Below are 27,261 nucleotides of genomic sequence, written 5' to 3' on the forward strand. Positions count from 1 at the left end.
GCAAGTTATATCATCATCGCAATATTATTATATTGAACAGTGTTATCGCACATCTCAGATTTTCCTCATATCGTGCAGGCCTACCTTAGAATGCTGTTTATTTGCCAAGACTTAAACTGGAGTCATTTAGTATAAATACAACAAGCAGTGATTATCAGGCAGAAAACAGTCTTACAATCTCATGACTTTAAACACCAATCTCTGACAAGAAGCTCAGAGTTGATAATCTGTCCAAAAGCCACGAGGTCATTTACAACACTGCTCACTTACAGTATTAAAGAAGTCGCTCTAGTTATAAATTTGCTCCTTTAACTGTGCAACCAATCTAGTTCCACAATTAACTGGTCCAGTCAGGGTTTCCTTTGAAGAGGCAGAAAGGAGAAATGACTGAAATGTGGTGGCAGTTGTCCTGTGAGTGTAGGCTAGACAGCAGTGAAGTGACTACTGTACTATTTGTGTAGTCTGTACAACACTCTGGTGACAAAGCTCCATGGGAGTGTTGTCTGGTGTGTAGTGTGCTAACAACTGTGCTTTGTAGTCTCTGGATGTATTGAAGTGTAGTATGGTGACAATTCATGACTGACATTTCATCTTATAGTGTACACAAGTACAACTATAACTCCTGTATAGTCACATTTATATTGAAAGTAAACACCTGACAGGCATGTTCAAGTATAGTCCACACACATAAGTGTGAAAGAAATATGATGATTTCAAGATATTGTACAGTATGTGTTTGGGGGTAAAAGTCAGTTTTTTAATAGGTTCATCGTCTCCTCCTCCAATTACCCCACAGCCCCTGCCTTATATAATCCCTCTGTTGTGTCACTGCGCTCTCATTCAGCACTCTGTGTAAGATTTCTTGTCATCGTGGGCAGATTGCAAGGCACATGTAGTGTGTGTGTGTGTGTGTGTGTGTGTGTGTGTGTGTGTGTGTGTGTGTGTGTGTGTGTGTGAAAGCGCGTGCACGCTAAGCCTGGCAGAGGGGCACTAAGCCAACTGGCTGACGTCGCTTACCAAGAACACCCAGCACTGCCCACCCAGAGAGCAGGGAGAGAGAACAGTGTGTGTGTGTGTGTGTGTGTGTGTGTGTGTGTGTGTGTAGGTGTGTGTGCGTGTGTGTGTGTGTGTGTGTGTGTGTGTGTGTGTGCGTGTGTGTGTGTGTGCACGCTTCATTTAATTTTTTCAAGTGAAATATGAAGAATACAATGTAAATGTCACCAGGAAATGTGCTCATACATGTACATGTGCATCAACGAGTGCAGTGAAAATGAGATTACTCATATAATAACAAATTTCCGCAACCTTACAATGAGGACAGTGAGAAAGTAATTTGCTTGGGTTATTGATGTATATTCCCTATTTGTTACAATAGATTAATACTATAGAAGGGCTAGCTATCCAAAGAAAAGATGGTGCTCCTGCAGTCTAAAAAAATGCTCACCTGGTGCATACACCCAAGACATTTTTAACCTTCAGGGTTTGCGCCCCTGGCCCTGTGCACTACATATAGTTCCCACTAAGCCTATAGATTTCATATTGTGATGACATTATGGATTTTTTTAAGACCCTTTCCTGGGCTCGAGGAAAGTTAAACAAAGAAAGTGCACATTGTTGTGATTGATGGCCATAACTCCATGAAACTGAATTCTTCCACTACACAACACATAATAGAAAATAAAAAGCTGTAATCCATAACATTTTGCTGATTAAAACCACAGCAAACAGAGCCCCACAGGCAGCTTTGAGAGTTTTTGTCACCTTGATAATGTCAGTATGCAGGTCATGTGCATCCAGGGCTGTGATCAGCCGTCAATATCAAATTGTGTTATTATTGGACCGAAATCTGTCAAAATCTTGATTCTAAAACAGAAATTCAGAAAATCAGTACCAGGATATTGAATTTCAGTCATATTGAAAGGTCTGCATTAACACAAGTATATCATTTACTGTACAAGTCAGATAGCAATAACATCTTCCGTATGCCTGAGACTATTTCTCCACATAAATATTATTCTATCAAAGTCTGAGATGAGCAAGCAATTATGCTCTTTAAATATTGTGTTTATGTAATACAGAAATTACCATTTACATGAACTGAGTTGCTGTTATCTTTATCTTTATCTATTCTGCTCTATTCTCTACCAAAAAAGAAACTCACAAACAAAGGGCAAGTTTCAGCACTTTTTTTATAATGTTAACCACAAAACTGAAAGCCTTTGTGTCCTTTTTGAAACATTGGATCTCTGGAGTTGTAAATTGTTTTCAAGTTTATCTACACACATGTGAGATTACAGCCGAGTCCCCATCTCTCTCACTTTTTGGCTTGTTATGTCAGTTCAGCAGATGGGTTACTTTAGATAAATGAGGTTGCGGTGTAATTCTTGTTTATCTGATCGCACTGTAACATTCCACTCTTCTGAACATCCTAGCTAATGTCTATCTGCTGCTAATAACAAACACACTGCACTGTCATCATCTGGCCAGGACAGACAGAAAGCATTCCTGCATTTCTCTCAATGAGCTGCTCTCTCCCTCTTCCTCTCTTTCTGTTTCCGTCTTCCTCCACTCTTGTGTTTCCCTCCTCTTTCTACTCCTCCATTCTTCTGGGAGTGTTTGCTCTTTCATTACCCCCTCCTTCCCTCCACCCTCATGGTGTTGAGAGAGTGTCAGACGATGGTGCCAGACTTACTCTCTCTCTCTTTCTCTTCCTCTCTCTCTCCCTCTATCTCTTCTATGCATTCTGCAAAGAACACTGGCAGACTTAAAAATGAGCTTTAGGAAGTGGGTCTAATCCAAGGTGATTTATCTAAATGGGACATTCATGTGCGTGCGTGCATGCACATGTGTGTGTGTGTGTGTGTGTGTGTGTGTGTGTGTGTCTTTACAACATGTTTGAATTAACACTGCATGTGTGTGTGCTGTTTACAAGTGTGTGCAAGCAGCTTGTGTTTACTCCTGCATGCATTATTTGTGTGTTTGCGTGTGGATGTGAGTGTAAAAACCTTAACAAAAGCATTGTTCATCGGTGTCTCTCGGGTGAGCTTGTCTCTTTCATCTGCCCGCCCACACACCCACACACACACACACACACACACACATACACACAAACACCCTCACACTCATACACACACACACAACAAAGATGTTAAAACATTTATTAGCACGCTGCGCTAACCCACATCAGAGGTTAGGTTAGCAGGCTCTGACTTCTCCATTGTGCCCTGTCAGCAGGTGACGACTAAATCAGTCACGGCATACATTCAGCCTCACTGCAGCTTCTCTTGCAGCATGTTTCATCAGAGGGAGAGCCACAACAACTACCGGATAGGACTGACCTTGAATTTGAGAGGGTTAACTATCTGCAAGCACATGTGTACAGTATGTACGGCGGGGGGAGTCCCAGCACATCTTTATGAACGCTCCTGCCCTGTTTGCTTCTCCCACTCCAGACAGTTCTGACAGGTTTAAGACTCTTAAAACAGACTCAATCCTTCCCTGCATCTGGCCCAGCTTAAATCCCCTCACCAACTATCGGTTGGCAGAGCAAGTTTCAGTTCAGAGAGGAGCAATCCCTATTCAGATTCTGCCCTATTCCTTGGTGCTATCTCACATCAGTCTCAGTTCTGCTTTTTTCTGGCCTTTCTCTTCATCTCCTCTGTCTGTCCAACCCTTCCCTTTATCCCCCTTCCTTACTCTATCACACTCATACACAAAAAAGATCACCATTTTGTCACAGATGTGTTTCTTCTCTCTTTCTTTTTGCCAATGTCCTTGTTCTGTTTGTTTGTTTTTTTACTTTCTCCTCTCTACCAATGCCCTTGTGCCCCCCCCCCCCCCCCCCCCGCCCCCCGTCTCTCTCTCTCTCTCTCACATTTCTCTTTCATCCATGTCTGCTCTGCTCACTTTGTCCCTCCGTCACTATCCCCATCTCTTCACTTCCCTTATTGCTTCATTTTTCCCTTCCTTCATCCTTTTCTCTGACCCCCTCCTTCCTCACCCCCCCTTTTCTCAAGCAGTCTGTGACTGTAATGTTGCTGAAGAGAACACAGTGTGTCAGCCTGAATCAGACAGATGAGCTGGGAGCAGAGTAAGAGGCTGAGAGCACCGCATTAATCCTCACACACACCCTAACACACACACGCGCAGAAACACACACACACACACACATACACACACTTACACACGCATGCGCGCGCGCACACACACACATACACACACACACACACTTCATCTCTGCCCAAAGGGCTAAGATGAACGGACGATGCACACTGATACACACACACACACACACACACACACACACACACACACACAGACCACAAACACACATGCTTACAATGTTCCAACAAACGACCACATGGCAGGCATGAGACGAAACACAGAGGCCATGATACAATCCTGGTACAGGCTTCACAATTAAATATTTAGACAAAATTAAAAAAAACAAAAATGACAGCCTTTACATTTAATTAAGGGTGTAGTTTAAAGTCAAATCAATGTAATACTAACACATTAAATAAAATATTAGTGTCTATCAGAAGACTTTAAGGCTTTGGACAAGGTGCAATACTGAGGCACTAATGTCCACTGGAACAACACATATTTCATTCTAATGAATTGGATTGCAAACCATGTTGCCTAATCCTAAAACATATTGTAGGATTGACGATGATCAGATGAGTCACACTGCCTCAGTTAAAGAATGTTCAAGTTCAAGAACATTATTAAAGGTACGTGAATAAAGATAAAGTACATGACCCTATCTGTGAACATTTCTGCCTGGGTCAAGTCCGAATTTTATTGGCAGTTGTGGTCGTTTAACAATGAAGACAACACTCAATTATCCCACGCCACTCACATCTTCTGTTTTGTTTTGACTACGACACCTGTGGCAGCAAAAACTACATGATGTCCGTTTAGTGCACAGTATGTCATTTCTGCCACTAGGGGTCTCTCAATCAAAACAATGGAAACAAAATGTTCAGTCATGAAGCAGCGCGAGATCATTGAGAGTTGTTGTCTTCATTGTTGTTGTTGCCATTACAAACTTGACATAACACACAGATGAGATAGTGTCAAGTTTTATTCACGTTACGTTTGTCGCGTACTGGCTTCCCTTCCTCACTCTCAGACGTATCATCTGATTTTCCACCTGAAGTTATAGCGACAGGCTACCTACCAAAACACACCGTTACCTTGAACAATATCACGTATTTCTCTTAGTTTAAACATTCCTGGAAACATGCGGAGTGTTACATATTATACAACACACATACTTAGCAGGGTTGAAAATATGGTCAAATGTAATGCAATATCACACATTTCATTTTGTCATTAATTTCTATATTTATATCTGAAGCAACAATATTTTGTCTCTTTTGGCAGCAGCATGTTCATTAACACCAGACCCCTGCAGGGCTTTTGTACCTCTCTTTCACACACACACACACACACACACACACACACACACACACACACACACACACCACACACACACACACACACACACACACAAACACACACACACACACACACAGACAGACAGACAGACACACACACACACACATCCACAGCAATGAAAGGCCCCCTAATGTGATTCCTGACTGTGAGGTGTCACCCTCCAGTAGATATGTCTTTTTTCATACTTTTTATTATAGGGTCCGGGAAGTCCACTCCCCCATAAGACCTTTGTCTTGTGCTTGACAGTAGGAATGTGAGGAAGGCTGCAGAATACTTAAGACTGTTTCTGAAAAAAAAAAGGTTTCTGAAGACATTTAATCCTGGAAAGAAAAAAGGGCAGCTGCTGAACTACAACATATATTTGACTGTAAAACCTTCAGTACATCATTGAGGTTTTCTCCGGTTTATGCCAGCAAGCCTTAAACAGTCCACTACATTAAGATATTAGCTTTTCAAGTTTTATGATGCAAGACTTTATCTCCTCTTCTTTCACAATCCACTGAGCCTCGTGCTGGTGTATCTGTTCATTGCAAAGATTCAACCGCAGGCAAGTAGAGGTTGAACACGGCTCTCCAGGCGGGAGACTTGCCGGCACTGTGTGTAAGCATGTGACCAATACGCCTACGCCCCCTGATTAGTCAGGGCTACAATGCAACCTTATTTAAAAATACACAGTGGAATTCCAGGAGAGCAGTGAAATCTGAGAGCCATGAATTATAAATACAACAGGAGGAGAAAAAGCAAGACGCCCACAGACACTCTTAATGTGTGCTACTTGATGTTTGTGTGTTTGCAGCAACCACTCAAGTTACACTTTGCCAGTGTCTCTTCACATACAAAGAAATTAGTCTTGTAGAGCATCCAATATTAAACATATACTCCATCCAAAAATACACAAGAGAGCGGGTCTGCCAAACATACAAACAAACTATATCTAAACCTGGCTCTGCCGTTCACTGCAAGAAACATCACGGACGAGCAATTTGAGAGGGTTATGGCATCATCTCTCCAAGCGTGAGATTTGTAAATCACTGCCATTGCCAGCTATAGAAATTAAGTGGCAAATATTAGGAGAAACAACCTTCCAGATAGCATGCCATAAGGAGATATGAGCACGTTAAAACTTACTCCGTCTTTGAAAACATGATGGCTGGTGGAAATGTACAGCTTTTCAGCCACAAAATTACCACAGTTACAGGCTCTCTACAGCCTATTGCTTTTTGCATTGTCACGTCCGTTTAAATAGTTAAATTTAGCTGTGGCGTTTTGAGTCTAATAGACGGTTTCAGTACGTGGTTACTGAAGTGGTCGCCTCAGGACATTTCTAGAAACACCTGCACTGTCACTACATTGAAACTTAATGTGCTTTTCCCACAGAGGGGAACTGACAAAGAACTGTACTTGAGTAGATTTTGCAGGTATCTGTATTTATTTTTCCAACTACTTTTTTACTTTTACTGCCTGAAAACACAAATATCTGTACTTTCTACTTCTTACATATTCAAAACGGATTCCTCACTATAGTTTTAATGCAAATGAGGGTAAAATGGTTTACAAACAATGCTTTACCAACACAAAATGTTGGTATTTGACATCCTAGGAATGAGAACCAACAATCAACTATCTTTCTGGTGCGTTTACAAACAGCTTGGACAAATCCCTCTCATTCTACCTTTAAATATAATAGTCTTTGAATTGTATTGATATGACATGAGGTTCAGATAGTCTTGCAAAGAAAAGGCCAGTATCCGGAAGGACATTTCTTACTTGTACATTGCAGAGACTGTACTCTCTAACTTCAATTTGAGTCCGTCAGAGGTATCTGTACTTCGACTCTGGCTTTCCCACAAGTATAAAAATGTATGTAGTAATTCTGTTGTGGTGGGTTGGTTTTACTTACAAACAGATTGTCTAACTCCGGAGCACATGGTTACAGCGTTTTTTTAAGTTGCGGCAACTCGTGTTTCAACCTAGATCATGTCTTCATCAGATTTTCATGTATTTGCCTCTGAGGAACGTATATTCCTCAAGAATGTACGGTTTATTTATATTATATACAAGAATACTGCGTTAGTAAGATGATCATGCTAAGAATTGTTGATGATCAGACAAGAATAACATCGACACGCTACCTAGACAAACTGAAACTTATTAAAGAAAATTCTTTCAAATAAATGTCAAAATACATCATTTGCATTTGCTGTCCAGCACAACACATGAAAGCATTTTCTAATATAGGAAACACATTTTTTTCCTGATGTGACACAGCTATAGTTAAGTTTTGGTTAGGTTTACACACAAAAATGGCTTGTCAAGGGTTTGGGAAAGATCGTGGTTTGGGTTAAAATAACTACTTGGTTGAGGAAACAATCATGGTCATGGTTAGAAGAAACCAGTGTTGAATGAATGTAGTAAAATTGTCAAAATCTATTGTTTTATTGACCCACTGTGCCACCCAGAACTCCTTCCTCAGCAGACCTCGTGGCTCTATAACAACTTCACACTGCTTCCTTTCCCTCTCAACAGCCATGAGAGTTCAATGTCACTTTTAACGTAAACATGTTGTATTTCAGGATTTATGTTGTGGTTTCCTTTGGGAGTACAGTTAAATAAAGCATTCAAACACTGCCACCTTACAGAGGAAAAAAAAGCATGTTTTCTTAACTGTCATGTTTTTTTGGTGTTCCTAAAGAGTTCCACATGCGTGTATCACCCTGTATAACCATCTCCCTACTTTCCAACCCCTCGCCCTAGTATTTAAAGAGCTTAAAACTGATGAATAGTAAAGGCAGGAGCAGTGCAGCGTGGTGAGCAGAGCCCCAGCCTGTGGAAACAGGCCTCAGTGTGGATGACAGGCCTAACGAGCTAAATATAGCCTTCTGGGTTATCTCCTCTGTGGGCGCAGTGAGTCCGTTGTTGCTTCACATTATTTACGTGTCTGTGCGTGCACCCTCTCTCTCTTCCCCTCTCTATCTCTCTTTCTTTCATTTCACGCCCCCCCACACAAACACATCACTATCTCTTTCTCCTGCACTCTGTGCTACATACTACTCTTTTTTTCTCCCTCCCTCTCTCTCTCTCTCTCTCCATTTCATCCCTTCACAGCATCTTTTTTTCACCCTCCATCTCTCCTCTCTGCAATTCTGTCCCCTGGTATCTCTCTTTCCTCATTTCGTCTCTCTCATTCCTTTTCAGCATTTTTTCTCTCTCTCCTTCCCTCTGTATCTCTCTCCTGCCTCTATCACTCTCTCCCTCTCCTCTTTTATTCTCTTTATCTCTGCCTCCCTTTGTATCCTTCCCTCCCTCAGCAGCTCCCAGTTTTTTTTTCTGTCTGACACTCGCTGAGCCTTTTTTCTCTCAAGCTATCTTTCCCTTTGAGCCTCTCTTTCACTCCCCTCCCTCTCATTTTCTCTCCCTCTTTCCCTCCCTCTCATTTCGGAGCCATGCCTACAGTACAGTATGAAGTAGTATAGCACTGTGTTAGCCATCCACTACACCACAGTGAGCCCTAGTTCAAATAATATAGCCTGGAGTGCTAACCATCTGCCATGCTAACCTACAGTATGTGGATATGTCCTCTGCATCTGCAGCTCCCTGACTTCCTGCCATAGGTAACAGTTAAAGCCGAGTGTTGAACTTGAATATATAGCTGAGGACACTCCTCCTCATTTCTCTGCTTCCTTAGCTTACCAATAGCTCAGTGGTCACAACGGCCTTGACATGTAATATGCAGAAAGTTTGATCAAATGTCATCCACTGCCCCCGTCAACTGAAAGAAGGGAACTGCATCTACACTGGCACGCCACCTCTGCGTTTGTACAAGACTGGGTGGTGGTGATTACAATGGAGAAGGTGGATGTTTGTCCGGGCTCTTTGTTCCACACAGTAATTCTGTGAAACCACAGCTAAAATGGGGAGTGACTGAGATTAGGAAAGTGGGTGTTTTTGAAAAGTCTGTGGTTTGCAGAGGTTTTTCTTTGTGTGTGTTCTGCACTGTATCATATTTATGTGCACATGTTTCTTCTTGTATTTTTCACCACTTTGAAAAACACAGTGAGAATATTTTTATAAAATGAGGTCAGTTTGAAAATCCCTCTGTGACCTGTAGAGGGGGTTGGGGTTTGGGTAGTTTAAGGTCCTACACAAACCACAACAAGATTTTGGCTTTGCAGTTGTATGTTATTATATAGTATATGATTTATTCAAAGTTGTTTTGTATTTATGTGACTGCCAGAAAATGTCATAACTTTAAAATGCAATAAAAACGTCTCTTATTTGGGTCAAGGATGTGACTAGGAGATTATATCGTAACTTAAGTATCCAGAGTGACTAATTAGAGTTTATGTAATTTTTGCTGAATAGCGGCCACTTTGGTCACAACTGACAACTGAAGGACACTGGAATCCACATCACTATTCAAGGTTGTCATGAGCCACATGTTTTAAAGACATCATCATAAAGAGACTGAACAAGCCAAAAGCAACAAACAGATCTCCTGTGTTAACTACTTGTTTTATGTTTTTTTTTTTATAAAGCTACTGAAATGTTGAAATTTAGTACAGTGACAGTAGCAAAAGCAGAGAAGATTCATAAACTGACTCAGCAATGTCAGCAACGCAGCCATAACTACCTGTGGTTTTCTGGCCAGCCTTAGTCAACATAAGCCACAGTACTGGTCATACTGGTCCACGTAAGGCTGTCGTTGCTGCAATTTGAGGAGGAGCGAGAAGTGGTATGCCATCCCAATGCATCTCCCTTGTTAACCAGCCATCTCCAAGTAGCAGAGAGAGCAGGGGCAGAGGGGTTGTTTAAACCAATCTATGGTCCTGACCATGGCTCTAAAATATCAGTAGCCTAACTGTGCTGTGTATTGATAAATCCATGGCGCTGTCTGTGGCGTTGAAGTAGCAGATGGTTTTGTATTTCTGTTCTGTATTTAAGCCAATCTACTCTGTAGAGTAGGGATGGTTACCTCCATGATCAAAGTTAAAGGTAGCAACATGTAGTGGTAGTCTGTAGTATTCCTACAATTTCAATTACAATTTACAATGAATATTCCTGTAAAACCCCCCAACCCCACGTTATCATCGACTGAGAATAACTCCTACATTCTCACTCCTTCCCTCAAACAATGAGTTGACATAAACAGTGCTGCAGTGTCCACATAGGCCCTACTCTTTGGACTATGGTCAGAAGTAAATTAGTTACTTAGATGCTGAGTCTAAACCCACATATCAGAAATAAGGCCCGGACATACACACACACACACACACACACACACACACAGCAGTGTGTGTGTTTATCCATGTTTTTCCCGCCAAACTGCTACATGCAAACAACAAGTAGAGGGAAGGGGGTGTGTGTGTTTCGTCTGTGTCACTATGCGCGGCCTGATTGACAGCTCAGGAGTGATGACAAGTTTGTGTGCGTGTGTGTCACACAGACTTGGTCATTGTTTCAGAAAGGAGCATAGACTTTAGAGCAGCAAAAAAGAGCACAGAGCCCATCCTGACCCGAGCCCTAATTATGTATTTGAGAGGTTTTTATATCATTTTTACTTTGGCAGTTTTACAAGAATTAGAGCTAGGATCAGCAGGAGCTTTTTAATGGAAGGTCCTCACAAGAACATTAGAAACAAGGATGTGTAAGTGTAGAGTGAATGAATGTGTGTATTCTGTTTCTCTTGTTTGTGTGTGTGTGTATATTTTTATCTGTTTATCATCTGCCTGTCTGTCTGTGTGCCTCTATATCCATTTGTGTGTTTCCCTGTCTGCCTGCTCTCTTTTCTCTCTCACACTCTGCCTGTCTGATTCTTCCTCTCTCTCTGTCTCTCTCTTTCTGTCTATCCATCTGTGTGTCTATCTAGCTTACGGCCCTGATCCTGCCTGCTCTCCCAGGTTTATGAAATGCGAGCAGCTTAGCAGATGGTGCATATCGTATTCTGGTCGGCTCTGTGTGGGTTTTGTACCACAGACGAAGGCTTACGATACATGTGAGCCTTTAGTAGCACAGACACACCGACACAGAGGGAGCTCAGGCTGTTAGCGCACAAGAGAAAACAGAGAGAGGAAGAAGAGACAAGAGAAACAGAGTGAGGAAGATACAGGGTTTGATGGGGGTAAAAATGGGGGGAGATATGGGAAAGTACATTTTAGAGAGAGGGCAGGGAGTAGGCACGCTACAGAAAGAGAAACATATCATTCTGATTGGTAATGGTTTGTACAACTTTTGGACATTTTGAACTATATTTCATTATTAAAGGTGTTCAAGATTATGAAGCCAAAATAATTATGTACTGCAAATAACATGGTTTTCAAAGTAAATAATGATTTGTAAAGATAATAAAGATGACAAACAACTGATCTCAAAAATAAAAGTAATTTCCTTGACATTACCTTTGTTTTATAAACAGCATTTTGATTTAAATGAAATGATTGAAATGGTGAAAGGTGAAAACAGAAAGGAAAAAATCTTGAGAGAAAACATGAGAGGAACACAGAGAGGAAAACAGCAGAGAAGTAGAGAGACAAACAGAGCTTTTACTCTTGAATGATCCAAACACAACAAAGTCAATCCAGCTAATCAAAAGCACAGATACAACTACCCTGATTGTAATTCCTATACAAGAACCCATCAGACTCTTTTCAGAGTTTCTAAGTGCCACAGTCAGACTAGCAAATCACGTACAGCTCTGCTGTCCTGATTGGACTCACCATGATGTAGTGCCTCTGCATCTCAGTCTTCTCACTGGCCAGCTTCTCACACTCCAGCTTCAGGCTGCACAAGGACGGAAAAAGGACAAACAAGGATTAAATGGTGTATTTTGCATCCACTGAAATGAATTATAATTTCCACAGGACTTAGATACTGCAGAGGTCAAACATAGTTTAAGGCCGAGTAAGGATACCACAAAATGATTCTTAGTCACGCAGGCGAGCTACCTATTACTGCTGAAAGTGACACTGAAAAATATCGCCTACGTGGTAGCAACTGCCAGCAGAGTATGTTTTATTCACTACTGCAATTTATCATACCTCTGTGTGCGTGGGAGTGTGGCTAGTTATATACATCATGTGTATACTGGTGTGTTTATGTTAGAGTCAAATAGGTGCTGACAAAGTATCATCAGTGTGTTTGTGTCGAGTTTATGCATTAGTCAATAATGGATGAAACAAAGACAAAGGAAAGTCTTCATTGCAGGAACATTATTAAAATGTGGTCTGTTCTATTCTAACCGTCGAGCTGAGGTGGGAATGAGTCTATGAGTTTAACAGCTACTTTATCAGAACAATATTCAGAAAAGGTTAAAAGACTGACAGGTGAGTCTGTTGGTTTATTAATTTCTACAGCTACAGCATCTTGCTGTTAATTGGCTGCATTTTGTGATGCATCACTGCAACTTACCATGTAAACATTTAGAGAGCACATGGATAGATGTTTGTAGCTGTCTGCATCTTTGTGTGTGACTAAGATCCATCAGTCTAATGCCAAAGCAGTAAAGTGGTGTTGCTATATCGCAGCAGGGCATTCAGCCTGCCCACTGAGGTGTGAGCAAGAGGCTGGATGTTTTAGCCTACAAAGGTTTATCTCTCTTGGCCAAGGTCATTTCTGGTCAGCCATAACATAAAGCAACCTTCAGTGACCTCCGGCTGTAGAGAATTACACAAAAAGACTTTAATTGCATTCCAATTTGTCTGATATGTTGGAAACTAGAAACTTGGTTATTCACAACTTCAGTTAAACTGTAACACAGTGTGAAGGCAAGAGGAATGAGCAAAAAATATTCTCAACTGGGAACAGACAACTTTTTGCTCTAACTTATCATTCTGAAGCAGTTGCTGATCACATATTGCAGCTGTTCCCTGTAAACCTTGCTTTCATTATGCTTTTCGGCCCGCCACCGGTAAATCAGAAATTATTTTTTTATAAATAAAGAACAAATTATGGCACATGGATGAGTAAGGCTCCAGGTAAAGGTGGAACAACTGGAATTACAGTGGAAACTCTGCACTGCAAAAGAAAAAGAAGCCCGCTGATGGAGGAGGCTGGTGTTGTGTCAAAGTCTGTTCCCTCGCTGATCTGTGATTCCACTGAACAATGGAACTTGACACAGTTCAAAACCAGCATTCTTTCAACAAGATCACAATGTAACATAACCTGCCTATTTATTATTAAAATCAGGTATTTTACTCTGCTTTTGCATAGCACTGACAGAGGAATTTTAAGGTCAAATCGGTATTCTTATGGCTGTCTTTTACTTTGGAAACTAGCTAACCCTGTCTTTTTCACAGCGGTGCCAAATTTAATGCTAGGAGGAGGCAATTTGAAACATTGTCCATTTTCTCTAAGATAAGAATATTACTTGTAAAATTCTGGAAATCTGACTAATCACACAGAAATATAATTAATGCAAAAAGAACTGATAAAGTGAATAGTGGCAGAAAACTATGAACCCTTATAATTTCTGTAATAACTGCAAATATTCGTAATAAAGAAGAGGGTGCATACATTTAAAATAATGACTCAGAGAAGTTTGTAAAGATGTGATTTGAAACTAGATTCAGTATGAAGGGCTGCAATCTCAGTCTACAGTATTTTGTACATTCAGTGTAATAAGATTAAAAGGACAGCACACAGCACACTGTCATTTTAACAGTATTGGTCCAAACGTTAAAGAATTCAACACCCACTTCCAAAGAACTGAATATGAACTGAATTTCAATGTGGTGTTTCTATAATTATTTCAAGTAATGTAGAGAAAATACAAAATCAAAAGAGTATCAATACCATACCATTCATAGCAGTTTCTCTTGATTAGAAAGAACTGAACTATGTTAACCAAATTTCTGACTTTATTCATAATACCATATGGACATTTACGTATGTGCATGCATGAATGTCTGTTTAACATCTGTGTCAGGCTTGTGTACCTGTGATACTGTGCCTGGAGGAACTGGAATTCCTCCTTGATACGGTCCAGGGTTTCCAGGACTGTGAACTTGAAAGACTGGCCAGGCTGCAAGGGGACCTGCACAGGAAGAAGACAGAAAGAGAAAGAGGGGATGAAAAAAGGATACTTAGGTGCAAGTGTGAGTGTGTGTGCATGTGTACGCATTGCTTGTATGCATCGTGCCTCTAATATATTTGTATAGGAACATGTGAGTGTGTGTGTGTCTGTGCGTGTGCTTGTACGTGCGTATGTGTGTCAGGGAGCAAGTCAAGGCGAGAAAAAAGCCAAGATGAAAGTGAGAGGGAAGGTCACTTCCCCTTCCCACACATCATAAAGCCGTGTCCTCTCTCTCTCTGTTCTCCTCCTCCTCTAATGACTCCTTCCCTCCACTGCCCCCATCCTTTCTTCCTCTCCTCTCCCTCTCCCTCTCTTCCACATTAGCATCCTCTCCACTCTGCCAGGTTGCTAATGTATTCCAGCCTACAAAGAGCTGAGAAGGGAAGAAACGTCAAATGAATAACTTATAGGGAATCACGGCACCGCCTCTCACCTGCTAAAAGCTAAAGAAGGCCCAACAAAACAAGCACCTCTCTGGGGTACACCCCACCACCACCATCACTGGCCCTCCATGTCTGTCTTAAACGCTTTCGACAGCCACCCTCCTCCTCCATGGTCTGCATACAGTTTTAGAAACAAGGAAAATGTGGATGTTTGTTGATGCTGTGATTGTTCATGTTTGAGGACTGGTATTAGTTTGTAGGCAGGAAAATCTAGAGAAGTAAAAAGAAAACATCTTTCTTCATTCTTCTCCAAAGAATATATATAATTGGATTGGCTGATTTTCCCTGCACGGGGTAACTCCCGCTGTTAGCCTGGGGAGGATGCGGCCTGCCAGGTGTCTCTGCCACTTCTTTTCAGCCACTTCTCATCACCTGTCAGTGATCAGCCTCAACAGGAGTATTGAGGTTCACACTATCACATCTAGATGGCACCTCTCTCTGCACAAGTGCTCTGACCCTACTGGTGCAGAGACAAGGACACCTCATCGGCATCCAACCCTGTAAACGCTGCACACGGTGTTAATACCGTGCCATACCCAAAGCACTACTGCTGTGGACTGAACCCAGATCCCTACAGTGGTGTGTAGAGCTGCAACTATTTTTTGATTATCAGTATTTTGAGAACTGTTTAATCAGTTTATAATCAGCAATTATTTGTGCTCTGACATCAGTTTTTTAAGTGTGAATATTTTCTGGTTTCTTTACTCTTCTGTAACAGGAAACTTAACATCTTTGTCTGTGGACAAACTTTCATTTTTCCTTTTTTACATTTAACAGATTTTATAGTCTATAGATTTATTGATTAATCTAAATAATATCTGACTGATTGACAACATTAATAATAATTAGTTGCAGGTTTAGTGGTGGGGGAGTGATTCTTCCTCTGCAGAGAAAAACTGAGCTACTCTAACCCTGTTCAAGTTTACTGATATCATATTACATGATTTAGGCTACTGTGGTCCAGTGCACGCGCTACAGTGAAGCTGGGTGGCTATCGGCCTGTAGCTATAGCTAAAAGATTGGCGGTTTCAGTAGCGGGGCTTCATTAGTCTAGACAAGCACAATTCAATTAGATTTCAATTAGTCCGACGGTGGAGGTCAGAGACGCGGTGGGTTCCCCAGTAATTAATCCACGGAGCCGAGCTGAGCTAAACTGAGCTGAGGCAGGCATAGCAGGGACATCTAGATGGCTGGATGGGCACAACACCCTCTGGGGGTGTGTGTGTGTGTGTGTGTGTGTGCGTGTGTGGGGGGGCAGAGGGAGGCGCGGAGGTGGTGGGTGGGATAGATGGGGGGTGTCTGCCAACAGATCCCCACTGACCTTGATTCACACCACACACACAGCGGGGGAGGGGAAGGGAGGGAGGGATAGGGGGTAGATAGTGATCTGGCACGCGCAGATAGATACACACACACACACACACACCCACGCACCCATGAGCGCATTGAAAAACACAAACACACACTCACACATCCAGATTCACACGAACACACAGTGGCAGGATGGAGGGATGGACTGATGAGGGAGAAAAGAGGTGGAAGAGAGATAAATACTCATCTGACAGACAGAGGGATGGATGGACTGAGGGATGGAGGGAGTGATAGACTGGTCTGACATCCTTACAGAGGAATGAAAGAACGAGCAGAGAGACAGATGATGAAAGAGCGGCGTGGCTGCTGACTGAGAGAGATAGCCAGCCATTCATCGGTCTGACACAGAGGGGATGGAGAGAAGATGGAGAGAGGGAGAAGGAGGGAGAGAGGGAGAGAGAGAGAAAGAGAGAGAGAGAGAGAGAGAGAGTCACACTGTCTTTGCTGTCGCTCTGCCCTGCGCACTGTCCATCGGTCTGTGGTAATACTGCTCCCACCATCTGCTGCCATGAACACATGAGAACACAGACGCATACTCACGCAGACGCACGCAGACAAAGTGCTGCTGGCGGGTTACATCAGCAGCACTAAGTCATATAACAAAGCCCACAGTCACAGATCAGGCTTATACAAGAGATCCGCGAGTGACAACTGTCAGCGTCAACATGGCGTCCTCTGTGGTGTGCTGATGACAGAGATTTGAACTCCTTTCATCTGCTGGACATAAACTCAAAAATGTCTTCCTTTCAGTTTGCCAGTTGCACCTTTATTTGAATGAGTTTCATGGACCCCGGAGCGATAAAACTTCTTATGAGCAAAAAGGAAATGAAAAATACACACACACACAAAAAAGAAGTTAAAAAAAGGTCCTCAGGCACAAGGAGAAATATTCTCTGCCTGTGCAGAGCTGTGTCTGTCAGGAATAGGAGTCAAGTATGGGAAGCTGCTATCAAATGACTTCATGCTTATTAGTAATAATAGGAGTGGCAGTGTCTTGCTCAAGGAGACTTCAGCAGGTAAAAATAAAACTGAGCTGTAAGTTATATACAATGCTATATGTGCATCTCTCTGTAGTGTTTACAAAGATGGAGGCATGAGCAAGTCATGCCGTATGTACACCAGAACAAACATTTGTTGTTGGAGTGTGTCTGCATGTGTGTGAGTGTGTGTGTGTGTGTTTGGTCTCTCCTGTATTGTTGACAGATGGCAGCCCAGACTGTTAGGGGTCCAATAGCGTGTCACGAAGGGCCAAAAAAACAGCCTACCGCCTGTGTTTTCATGTGTGTTTATGTGTGTGTGAGCACCGTAGCAGCCAGCATAGGGGATCCTGAAACCCAAAACTGATCCGGTTAATCTGGGAGGTGGAGGTGGAGGGAGGGGGGAGAGGAAGGGAGGGAAGGGTCATTTGTGCACAAACACACACACACACACACACATACACAGACATCATGTGGGACAGCAGTCAATCACAATTTGGTCGAGCTGGCACAGGCAAGCAGAGAATTAGGAGGGATTATCTATAGTAGGGGGGAGGGAAGGAGGGAGGGAGGTGAGGCGAGTGGAGGAGTGGCAGATGAAGCCCATTGTGCTGTATCGCATAACATGATGGAGGTGGGACCCACTGGCCGTAACCATCACCTGTCTGCCTGCCTGCGTGTTCAGCTGCCTTTCAGGCTGTCACCAGTTTGACTGCACGACTTGATAAATCAGCAGTTTCAGTGAGGTAACAGTGCGGTAATCACATGAAAACACATTGATGGGATAAAATGATGAAATGACCCTGATATCAGACGGGAAAATAATCCACCATTGACATCACCAGAATCTTGTCTTGCTGTTTACAAAAAGTGTCAACGGTAACAATCACAACCACAACCCAATAGCCAGAATAAAAGGAAGCAATGCACTTTTCTGCAAACCACGGTTATAATGAAAGTTCACATTTCCTTACGTTGCAACTTTACTTCAATTTTCAATTTTATCTTGCGACAACGCTGTACTAATGCTATCGGCTAGGGTTAAAAAAAAAACAAAAAAACGTTATGTTAAACATCTTCATAATATGCCCACTTTGGTTGGAAAAACATGTTTGGAGATGGCCCGACTTCCCATCAAAAAAGTATGTTTTTTGTCAACACAAACACAGCTGGAAATTGTCCCAAGTTTTTTTTTAAAAATATCCTGTCGTCTCATGTTTACAAATGTTGAAACGTTGGCCTGAACTGCAGCCAGTGGCTTGGAAGCCTTCTCACCGCTTACACCACCACTATCCCCTGAACACTGTTACTTTGATTAATACTGGACATACTGCAGTACTGTTATATTGGACTACACTGTTCACCTGATAAAATGTCCACTGAGTGTATAAGCCTATACCAATATATAAGATAAGATCATTTCTGATTTATGGGCCAGGATTTTGTCACAAACCTTTGCTCTGATATAGATGATGATTAAGTTCCCGAAACTTACACCCCAAATTATTTACACATGCCGAAAAAATTTTAACCTTGATGTGACGTTGCAATATTCTGTCTGACTTCTTCCAGTGACTTGTATTATTTATTGTCAGTCACACTTCAGTGTTTTCCCAGTCTGTTGGCACATTAGGTCACTCTGGTTCTGTCTTTCTGTCTGCCTGTCCGTCTGTCACAAGGAAGTCTACTGTTCAAGCAGCTGTCTGTTTTTCCACCACTGGCAGCGTTTGCATGAAAGAGACAGAGACTGTAAAACAGATGCAGGTCTGGGAGTGATTGGGAAATAAATGATTCTATCTATCTGCTTGTCATCTCAGTCTATCTGTTTAGCCCCTGGCTCACTTTCTACCAGTGCATGAGTATTCACGCAGTGTAAGCAGGCATGCCTATGCATGGATGCATTCATTCGAACAAAACAAACAAAACATTTTCTCCTTTTTCTCTCCTTTCGTTCTTTACGTCTCCTCCCTAGACCCTTTGTTCTTCTTTTTGCCTGAGTGTCTCCGAGACAAGCAGAGACACATTCAGATAGCACATGAAATAATAATTGGCTGGTGAAATATTTAGGAAAAAAGGCAGAGTGTGGCAGAGCAGTGTCAGTGCCCCTTGTGTACATGTCTCCCAGTGTGTTTGTGTGCATGTGTCTGCTGAAGTGAGCGGCAGTGAACATAAGCAACAGCTCATTGGTTCAGACAGTGTGGATGAAAGAGTGAATAAAAGCTGCAGGGAAGAATGGAAATGTGACTTACATATCAGCCACCTTTTTATCACACCCTCACATTTGCCCCTTTCTCTCTGACAGTGTTGCCCACATTTCCACAGACCACTCAAAGGTTTTGATAACTTGGAGAGAGCCATGCTTCCCAAGAAAAGAGGCTCATTTAGAGTTAGAAGCGCTCTCACGATGAATCTTTACCACTCACTCATTCTGCCAGCTGGGCAGTCAGTCATTCAGTTTGACAGTGAAATTGACAAGCCAACACTCAGTCATCCAGTCAGTAAAACCAAAAGTCAGACAGTGAGTCAGTCTTACCAGTTAACTAATAAGCAAGTAATTCAGAGTGCTCGTCAGTTAATGCTGCAGCTCAACAGACAGCCACTAAGCCAGTGGTGGATTACAAATCAGGGAAAGATTGGCAGCCAAAAGAGTCTCTGGACTCCATCCAAGCCTCGCTCTGATCACTTCTTTTAATGACAAAGAAAAGAACACAGAACGCAGGATTTGAGGATAGTATACTCAAACAGACAAACAGAGAGCAGACTTAATCTGGGCGGCTGATGATGGAGTTGTCGGTTGCTTGTGCTACTCTCTGCTTGTTCAGGGGGTCGTCTCGCCACAGCTGTATTGTTGTTACTTGACTTTTCGCAATTTTACAGGGCTGCCTTTGAAATGCTGTATGAAATTAAATGTAAACAAGACTAGGACAAAGGAACAGGGGGGAGAATGTCATCCGTGGGAGGTGACAGCAATCCACTGTGCTGTTTACCGTACATGGCTTATATTACAGCCACAAATGTTGGGGAAAAACAAACTGCCTGACACAGCTAGATGCCAAAAACAAAAAAGTCCAGTGTGCAAGAAAGCAGATACAGTTGCATATCAAAGGCACTTTTCAAGACGCAATTATAACTAGTTAAGCACTTCCTGCAACTGCAACTACAAAATCAACTCCAAATTTCTATCTCATGCACATCAAAATCCAACTTTAAGACAAACACAAACTGTTGGAGTGGCTTTGCCCCCATTAATAGAGTAGATGTGATTTCTGTGGCCACATATTTGGTATGCGTTCGTTTATTTGGCCATAAAAATAAAGTGTTAGTCTTCTCATGGCCAAAGGAAAATGAAGCTCTCCCCGTGTATACACACACACACCATTATACATGCCGGTTGCAATGATTTTCCAACAATTACATTGTACCACACACACTGAAACACTTGTGTGCTTATTTATCCCTCAGATTTTACTCTTCTCTTTTTCTCTCTTTGTACCCCCAAAACACACTCACACATACACACACAAACACTCCTGATAGTGCTTCAACAGATGTTAGACTGTCATGACAAACATTTCCACAGCAGAAAGTGACTGAATGATGTTCCAGCATGGTGTAATAATAATGATCAGAGTAGATTTGATTTGATAGAGTACCATTGCATTAAAAGAACAACAATCAACACCTTCAGTCCAACCTTCTTTCTTTTCCTCTTCTACACGCTTTCTTAAGAAAACTGTCTGATCTACACCAACTAGACCACAGCCACCACAACTCTTAGGTGTGAGAAAAATGTTTTAGTGACGACTTTAAGTGTACACTCATGCAAACTTTCCAAGCCCTTTGGGAAATGTGTGTGCATGTTTGTGTGAGTCTTAGCGCTGATCAGTCCTGTTTGCAGGCTAGCAGTTATAGACATCTTTCTTAACCATGAAAACACACAGTAAATTCTCCCTCTTACTCTCTCCCTCACTGGGGTGTGGCAGCCAATCAAGGGCTTGTACATTCACAGCAACAGTCGAGGTCGGACTGGAACATTATTTATTGTTATTGTTGTTGGCACCACAGTGAACACGTGCACACAGACACACGCACAACCACCGCCGCTCTACTTTCCCCTTCTCCTCCAAGATACAAACACACACGCACTTTAACAGCTGAACACACAAACACAAGCACACACAAGGACAAATACAAACACGTACATGGTGTACACACACGCACACGCACACACACACACACACACTCCCCTACACGAACATGTACATATACTTGGACACAAAGATACTTATCACTATAGAGCAAATGCACGCATGAAAGAAAACTGAAACCTCACACAGGAGATGCACACACACATTTTCACACATTTAAGTAAACAAAAAGGGCAAACACACACAGTTAATACAAAATTGTCAGGACACACAAAGCACTAAAAAGGCAAAGACACATAAAAAGAAAACCAACACGGCAAATACAAAAAAAAAAAACACACTTACACAACTCACACATATCCACACACACACGCATTCACACACTTCTGATAACGCTTGCCACAAAAATCCAGTGGAACCAATTACAGCTCCGCTCGCCTGGCAAATCAGCCCTCGGTTTTAACCTTTTCCTGCCGGAGAGTGAGGAGAACAAAGTCAGACTTCTTCTTTGATAGAAGAAAAATAACACTGCTCTAACCTTGGATGTCCATTTTATCTATTTATACTGAAGACACCTTTCTTATCATTTCCAAAAGGGGCACACAGAGGGGTTGAAAGGAGCGGCATTCAAGGCCATCTCTGTCCTGTCTGACGGGAAGTACTCCATGATGTTTGATTGACAGCAAGGCTACATCAAGCCTACTGAGAGACAGGATTCAAGCCTGTTTACTGGGAAGTCACGTACATGAGAACTTTGCTGATTTTCATCCAGCTCTGTAGTACTACAATGTTCATGTAAATCAACAATTGTACATTTTTCACCATTTTGCCTGCACGCAGGGCCTCCCCACTTTTTTGCCATCAGAAATCCTCCAAACATGTCACCTGGCGGATTTTAGGGCTGTTCCATCAGCTACAGATTTTACTTCCACATTTTTGGATTGAGTGAGGGGTGTCTCACCAAACTTTCATCAAACTGCCTAAACTATGCAGCGCTGATAAACTATAAATTAAGATTCTGTTTCAACACTCCATAGTTCTCACTTTAACTAATGTCAGAAGCATATTTTAGTTTACAGATTGGCCGCGATTTTGTTAGTTACAAACTGTAACTGTACTGTTTCCTGTTTCAAAATGGACAAAGAGCCCATAACAAGCACCACCAAACGGTGGTTTTTTTAACTTTTGAGTGCAAAGGAATACAACATGGTTTCTGGGTTTTCTCAGGATATGCAGCACCAATTTCTTATGCAAGGACTCTCTCTTTCTAGGAGTGAAATCATTCTTTGGTAACAGGTGAGTAGCTGTGCATTCACACAGTAACAATGCCAAAACTCTGTAAAGGAGTCATTTTAAAGCTGATTTTTGGCAGCCAGTTGACCAGTTGATCACGGTATGAAAACCAACTTGAAAAAACTAAGTTTGCTTCAAATTAACACTCAGTGAACAGTTCATCACTCTCACTTTTATGCCAAAGTTACTCTATCGTCAGTTGCAAGAGGAGACTATTTTAAAAACTATTGGTGGAGTCAAGAACAAGTCAACATCTGAGCTGAATCAACTTCTGAAAGGCCTGATGCACCAAAGCCCACGCTGCCCATTTCACATTTTCCAAGTGTGCTTAAGGTTTGGCTTCTGATTTCCTTTTCTGGCATCATTCTTTCTAGCAGCCACCTACATTTTTTTTAAATATTCTATCTTCATTGAGTTGCACCAGAAAGACAGCGTTTTGACAGGGGTTATGTTCCAGCTGTGCTTTTGATAAAACAGGAGGAAATACATATTTCACAAGTAACCCCGTTCTAACTTTGAGGACAAACACACATGTATGTAAACGTACGCAAGGACATGTGTACAAGCAGTCTTTAGCCACAAACACATTCATGCACACGCACTCCCCCCCACACACGCACAAAACTGTTCTTTGCACCCTCACACCTCTCCACAGATCACATTTCACAGCAACACCAGAAATAAAGTTCCACTGGCAAAGGAGAGCTGCAGAGGAAGAGGGAGAGAGAGGAAAGACAGAGAGGGGGAGAAAAACAGAAGAGAGACAGAAGGAGAGAGAGAGAGGCTATCGATCGGTTGGAGTTGGCTCAATCTGGGATTGAACTTTATCACAAACGCAGAGCATCGCAGCAGGAAGCTCTCTGATACGCCTCTAAAGGAGAGAACAGAGGAATGTTCACACTCTATTCTTCCTTTGCATCTCTCATTCATTTTCATTTCTCTTTCCACCCCCGGCCGTGCCTTTTTAAAGAATTCTTTCTCACTCCTTCTTTTTTCTTGCTTGGCTCTTACATCTTTCACTTTCTCCCTTTGTTTTTCACTTCTCTCTTGTTTCTCTCGGCATCTCTCTCTCCCTTCTATTCCAGCGACTGGCTTATTAGCATTCTCTCTGTACATATAATTGATTCCTCATGCCTTCCTCTTGTGAAAATGTCATTCATAATTCTGTGTGATAGCTAGCTGGCTGGCTTGCTGGCTGACTGAGTGGTTGGCTGGCTTGCTGGCTGACTGAGTGGTTGGCTGTCTGGCTGGCTGGCTGGCTGGCTTCAAGGCAAAGTGGCCACTGACCCATTTGTAGAAGATACAAAGAGACTGACAACCAAATCTGATTATAGCAACCGGACCGGGGCCCCAGTGAAACGAATGGCCTAAGCCAAACTGAGCCTAAGCTGTCATTCATCCTCCTGTGCTTTTTTACTCTATGTATTTAACCTTTATTTTACCCGGGCAGGTAAATTAACTGCAAATTCTCACTACTGATGAAGAGTGAGACTGAAGGAGGGAAGGGACTTTAAGGAGGTATTAAAGGGGAAGTGCTTGTGCACTCACGACCTTTCTTACTAGTAATGGAAATGAATTAAGTGGAATTTAACTATCAATTAAACTGTGTGTGTGTGTGTGTGTGTGTGTGTGTGTGTGTGTGTGTGTGTGTGTGTGGCTGTGTGTGTGCAAGCATTTGCTTAGCAACAGAAAAGAGCAAATGGACAGCTGACACTTGTACGGACCAGTTCACACACACACAAACACTCATACAGACGGGTCTATTCCAACACACGTCACCACACATACACACACCTAGAGACAACCAAACACTAATGGATGCACGCAAACACAGGCTGACAAGTGCAGATTCAGTTATATGCCACCTACACAGCTAACCATCAAGATCTCAAAGGCACCTGGTTGCAGCTGACAGAGAGGAAGGAGGTGGTGGTGTGTGTGTTTGTGTGTGTGTACACATAACAGGGAATCTCTTAGCCTAGACAACCCCCCCCCCCCGCCGTCACATCTCACTCCTCATGTTACAGTACAGTCCCTATAACTAAACAAGAGAGAGAGGGACAACAGAGACAGGCTGAAAAATACAAGACAGAATGACAGAAGGACACAGACGAGGAAAAAGACTTGAGACTTCACTATCACAGAGGAAGTTAAAGGAGGAAAGAAACAAGATAATTGAAGAAGAGAAATATGAAGAGACAGAGGGACATAAGTGACAAGTTACATGTGAGGGATATAAAAGCGACGGAGAGACAGAGTTGAGAGACGAACAGAAAAAGAGTCAGACAGGAGAAAGAGACATAAGGAGGTACTTACCGGATGCCTGCCCTGAGGGTACATGATCCCAGGAGAGGAGAGGCTGCCAGTCCGTTTGATGGCCAGGTTAGTCCCCTGGCCCTCCACTCCTCTGCCCTCCACCGGTTACACAGCCACACACACACAGCCACACACACACACACACACACACACACTCAGTAAGTCCAGTCCCTGCTCCTTAGCTGGGTTGAACACAGCAGTCTTTACTCTTCCAGAGTCCTTTTCTTCCTGGCTCTCCTTTTTCTTTCTTCTAAGGCGAATTCCTGTTGACACACAACTGAAGCGCGCTCAATCCGTTGGCTCGTTTATCCAACAGTGTCATGATGGAACAAGACTTTACCTCCTTCTCCTCCTCCACCTTCTCTTTCTTCTTCTTCTTTTCCCAGTGCACCCCAAGTCTCAGTTTCTCCACCTCCTCGTCTTCCGCTCAGCGTCTCTCTCCCTTTTCCCTCAACCTGTGATCAGTCAAGGTCCACGCGCAGTGACATGACACAGAGAATTTCATCCAGGCAGGCTCCCCTCTTCTCCTCCTACTCCTGCTACTCTTCTGCTTGTGCCCCTTCACCCAGCCGTCCAATGGCGAAACATACAAACATGAACACACACTCTGCTCCGTCCAAACAGTCTTCTCCTCTGCTTTTCCCCTCTTCACCCTCTTTCTGATACACTGAAGCCACTGCCTTGACTGCTGCCGCAGAAAAGAAGAAGGAGAAGAAGGAGAAGAGGAAGAAGGAGGAGGGAGGGGGAGAAGAGGGAGAGTAAGAGCTTTGTTTTTAATCTAAATGTGGAAAAAAAAACGCGAGAGGAAAGCAGGAAAGAACAGCAGGTCAGTGGAGGATCCAGCGGGCTTTTCAGCAGCAAGCCCTAGACTGTAATATATTGTGCCTGTTGGCTTCAACACAAACACGACAGGCTGCTAAAGCTCCTCTTAAGGTGGAACTGAGCAGATAGAGACACCCAGTCACAGAGGGAGAGAGAGAGAGAGAGAGGCGGAGGGAGGAGAGAAAGGCAAAGGGAGAGATGGATCTCTTTTCAGTTGTGGTCAGACAGACAAAGCAATCAGTCATGCACAAAGACTCAGGCTCAAACTGATATGAATCGAGATTCACACACAAATGCTCCGACACTCATACACAAATGCATGACAGCGGTGTGGACACACTTGTTACGCAGCGCAAACACACACACACACATAGTTGCACACACACATGACAGTAACCCGGAGTGATAAGTTTATTACTCAGTTTGCAAGTTGCATTAAAATGCGACTTTGATGACTGGCCAGTCATGCTTAATCACATATTAATCCAGGTGTAAACACGCACTGATGAATGCTGCAGATCCGATTGCTCAGACCTCCTCAGGAAGCGGTCAGAGACGCATTGCATCCAGATGTTAAATGCAAATACATCACCATGCTAAACCACATACGTCAACCCGTAACTCCTCAGAGCAACTTTATCCGAAGAGCAACAGAAATGTCACATCCCTCAGTTAATCTAGTTTAGGTCCAAGCCTACAGCTCATGACAGATCTGTGCCACAAACTAGGAGAAATGAAACAGATGCACTCATTTTGTGTATGGGGTTTTGCATGGATTATTTGACGTTTAAGCCACACCATGCTGTTTGTGTTTGAAAAGAACATAATGCATCCAGATCACTGTGTCACGTAACTGGGAAAACACAGAAAATTCAGATCATGGCACAGTCATTAGAAATAACAGACACAGGTCACAATGATCTGTTAATGAAGTAATGCTCCATCAGTTGATTTAACCTACCTATTGTTTTAATCCTGTTAAAACTAAGTAGTTACCATACATTCTGCTTAATTTGAAGATCAGAAAAAAAAACCCACATGTGCATGTGCCTACATCTCCAAATGTGCATTGTGTGTGAATGAGTGACACATATAAGTAAAATGGTTTGGTTATTTGTCGTGTTTCAGGCTGTCTTGTGGGATCTGTTGTCATTTTTAGCCATACTTACTGTACCATACCGTACTGTTTAAAGTATGTATAGTATAGTTGTATAGTAAAATAAGGTGCATTTCCTCTGTGCTTTTATCACGTACTGTATAACATTTTGGTATCTACTCAACAATAAAATCTCGGTTTTAACTCCTACTTTGGGGTAAACTCATGTTCTTTTAGTTCATGAAGTGTATTTCATGATGCGGGG

General features: G+C 42.5%; 1 protein-coding gene across 2 annotated transcripts in view; it reads right to left on the reverse strand.

Moving 5' to 3' along the window:
- tle2b (TLE family member 2, transcriptional corepressor b) overlaps positions 1–25,993 on the reverse strand; it is an 83,216-nt gene extending 57,223 nt beyond the window's left edge. Inside the window, exons 1-3 of one of the 2 annotated variants that reach the window (XM_030432812.1) lie at positions 25,079–25,993; positions 14,394–14,491; positions 12,177–12,240 (exon numbers count right to left, since the gene is read on the reverse strand). In XM_030432812.1, the coding sequence (XP_030288672.1) occupies positions 12,177–12,240; positions 14,394–14,491; positions 25,079–25,102 (186 nt within the window). In that variant the 5' untranslated portion in view covers positions 25,103–25,993. The remainder of the gene's footprint in view (positions 1–12,176; positions 12,241–14,393; positions 14,492–25,078) is intronic. The other variant, XM_030432813.1, reaches the window with a different exon arrangement.
- Positions 25,994–27,261: the final 1,268 nt, after the last annotated feature.

This window comes from Sparus aurata, chromosome 11 (assembly GCF_900880675.1).
Source record: "Sparus aurata chromosome 11, fSpaAur1.1, whole genome shotgun sequence".
NCBI lineage: Eukaryota > Metazoa > Chordata > Actinopteri > Spariformes > Sparidae > Sparus > Sparus aurata.